The sequence below is a fragment of the Triticum aestivum genome, chromosome 5A (genome assembly GCF_018294505.1).
Source record: "Triticum aestivum cultivar Chinese Spring chromosome 5A, IWGSC CS RefSeq v2.1, whole genome shotgun sequence".
Classification (NCBI taxonomy): domain Eukaryota; kingdom Viridiplantae; phylum Streptophyta; class Magnoliopsida; order Poales; family Poaceae; genus Triticum; species Triticum aestivum.
Genome location: NC_057806.1, coordinates 34,012,540 through 34,014,754, shown reverse-complemented (window position 1 = coordinate 34,014,754; position 2,215 = coordinate 34,012,540). Strand labels below are relative to the sequence as shown.

At 50.5% G+C, this 2,215-nt stretch overlaps 1 protein-coding gene across 1 annotated transcript; it reads left to right on the top strand.

Moving 5' to 3' along the window:
• The first annotated feature begins 526 nt into the window (after window positions 1-526).
• Window positions 527-1,802, top strand: LOC123106447 (uncharacterized). The gene is made up of 3 exons (XM_044528604.1): window positions 527-708; window positions 794-949; window positions 1,053-1,802. Exons 2-3 carry the CDS (start codon window positions 800-802, stop codon window positions 1,344-1,346), a joined length of 444 nt encoding a protein of 147 aa, XP_044384539.1. The 5' UTR covers window positions 527-708; window positions 794-799; the 3' UTR covers window positions 1,347-1,802.
• The last annotated feature ends 413 nt before the right edge of the window (window positions 1,803-2,215 follow it).

Genomic DNA, 2,215 nt, shown 5'->3' with positions numbered 1-2,215 from the left:
TATAATGCAATATAAACCGGCTAACGACGTCCAACGTAAAAATAAACTAGCCAGTCAAAAATTGGTATGCTACTGGAGTACCGTGCAGCTAAAATGAGCTAGCTAGCTTTTCACCGCCATCATCCGCAAAAAGAAAAACAAAAACTTTTGACTGCCATGTAGAGTATCGTATGCATGTGCCTATTCTGAGTCGTTTCACCCACATCGCATTCATTTTCTTTCTGCAGTGTACGTCCCATTGCAAAGAAAGAAAGAAAGAAATTATACGTCGTTGCCAAAGATGGCACACGCGCTCGGCTGGGTGCAATAAGGCAATGCAGATAGGCAGCAAGCTAGCTTCCTCTGCCCGCCGTCTCCTCCCTGCCTGTTCACATCACATGCTTGTTCCAGTGATAATAATCTGGTAGTAGTGTGGTGTGACGACTTATTGAGTGCCGATCCCATTGCAAAGACAGAAAGACAGAAATTAATTGCGCATTGGGAAAGATGGCACACGCGCTCGGCTCGGCTCGGTGCATTCCAGCTTTCCTGCAACCAACCAAGGGATCACATCACATACTTGTTCCCAGACCGCACTGCAACACTCGCTTGTCTCTCTGTCTTCTCTCCCTCCCCGCGTACTACGTCAGAGGCCTCCCGCCTCCCCGCCGGCAAGTCTCGTCTCCTTGCGAAGAAGCATCCCCGTCTCCCCGCCTCTTCTTCTCGACGGTGCTGCTGGAACTAGCTAGCTACTAGTCAAATACTTCTTCTTTCTCTTCCTCCCAGTTGAAATTAAGCTTTCTTTTTGCGGCAGAGGACCATGGACGGCAAGAAGCCCAAGATCCCGGCTGACGTCCGGCGGGCCAGCCAGTGGGCGCTCGTCAACGCCTCCTTCCACCTCTTCTCATTCTTCGCCGTGCGCCCGTCCGCCGCCTATGCCGTCGCCGGCTACGAGGCCACGTGCAGCGAGGTGCGTGCGTGACCCCTTGCCCCTTGCATACCACACATTCCGAATCTCCGATCGGTTCGGTTCATCTTGCGCCAAGTCCTTACGTACGGTGTTGGTCCTGCAGTGCGTGGCGCTGACGGACAAGCTGAGCGGCCTCTGGCTCGTGATGCTGTGGTGCGCCGCAGCCCAGGCGGCCGCCGCGGGGCTGGCGCTGATGCTCCCGTGCCGCGACAACGCCAACCTCGCGCTCAGGGTCACCATCGTCGGGCACTACATGTACGCCGTCGCCGTCCGCCTCCTCCTCGAAGCCGACCCAGGATTCCTCTTGGGCTGGATCGTCGGCCCCGCGAGCATCGTCGTCTTCGCGGGCGCCGACTTCGTCTGCTTCCGTGACCTCCTCCAGCTGGGAGATGACTAGATGAGGACTGAATGACTGATGAACAGGGTGTTCATCTAGCTGCGCCTGTAGGGGGTCATCTCATGAGAGGAGTGGAGGACTGACTCATCACTGGTGAGTATGTGTCAATCTAGTACGTAGTAGTGGTGTAGTTCATTGTTAATTGGAGCGACATAGAGATCTCCTTAGCTAGTACTACATGGCACTTGATCGACTGTATAGCCTTGGCTGTGGTCGTCTTGATTTGATGCACTTAATTGGAGTAACTTTCCTCTGTAGTAAGTACTATGATGAGACATGCATGAGAGTACGTTATATCCAGCTTCCGGACGGTTAATGTCGGTGAAATTGCTGATGTTTACTTCTACTATATACTAGAAGAACGCCTGTGCGTTGCTACGGGCTATTCGTCATGTAATTTTCAACACCTAAGCCAAACACAAAACCATCCCAGAACGCTTCCTTTTGTTTTTTTGTTCGACCCTACCCTTCTTGCTCGGTTTCCCACTGTAGCGGAACATTTCTCGCTGGAGCCACCTCTTTTAAAACCAGATGACATACACCTCATCTTCATCGTGCATTGCAACATGAATTAAAGTTTTCATATTTGCAATATATAGAATTAGTTAAACTAACACATACTATTGACATATAACAACAAATAAAGATCACTCTCAAAGATCCATTCAACTTTGCAAATGCACATTCACATTGAAGGCGAGTGACAACCTGAACGTATTCCTAGTTATCAATAAGCAGTACTGCCAATAAGCTCCACCTCCATCCCACATACAATTCATTGCTAGAAGGGGTAATTGTTGTTCTTCTCGTCCTCGTCCTTTCCCATATCTTCTACTCCTAACCACTCCGCCAACCATTTTGTTGGTGCC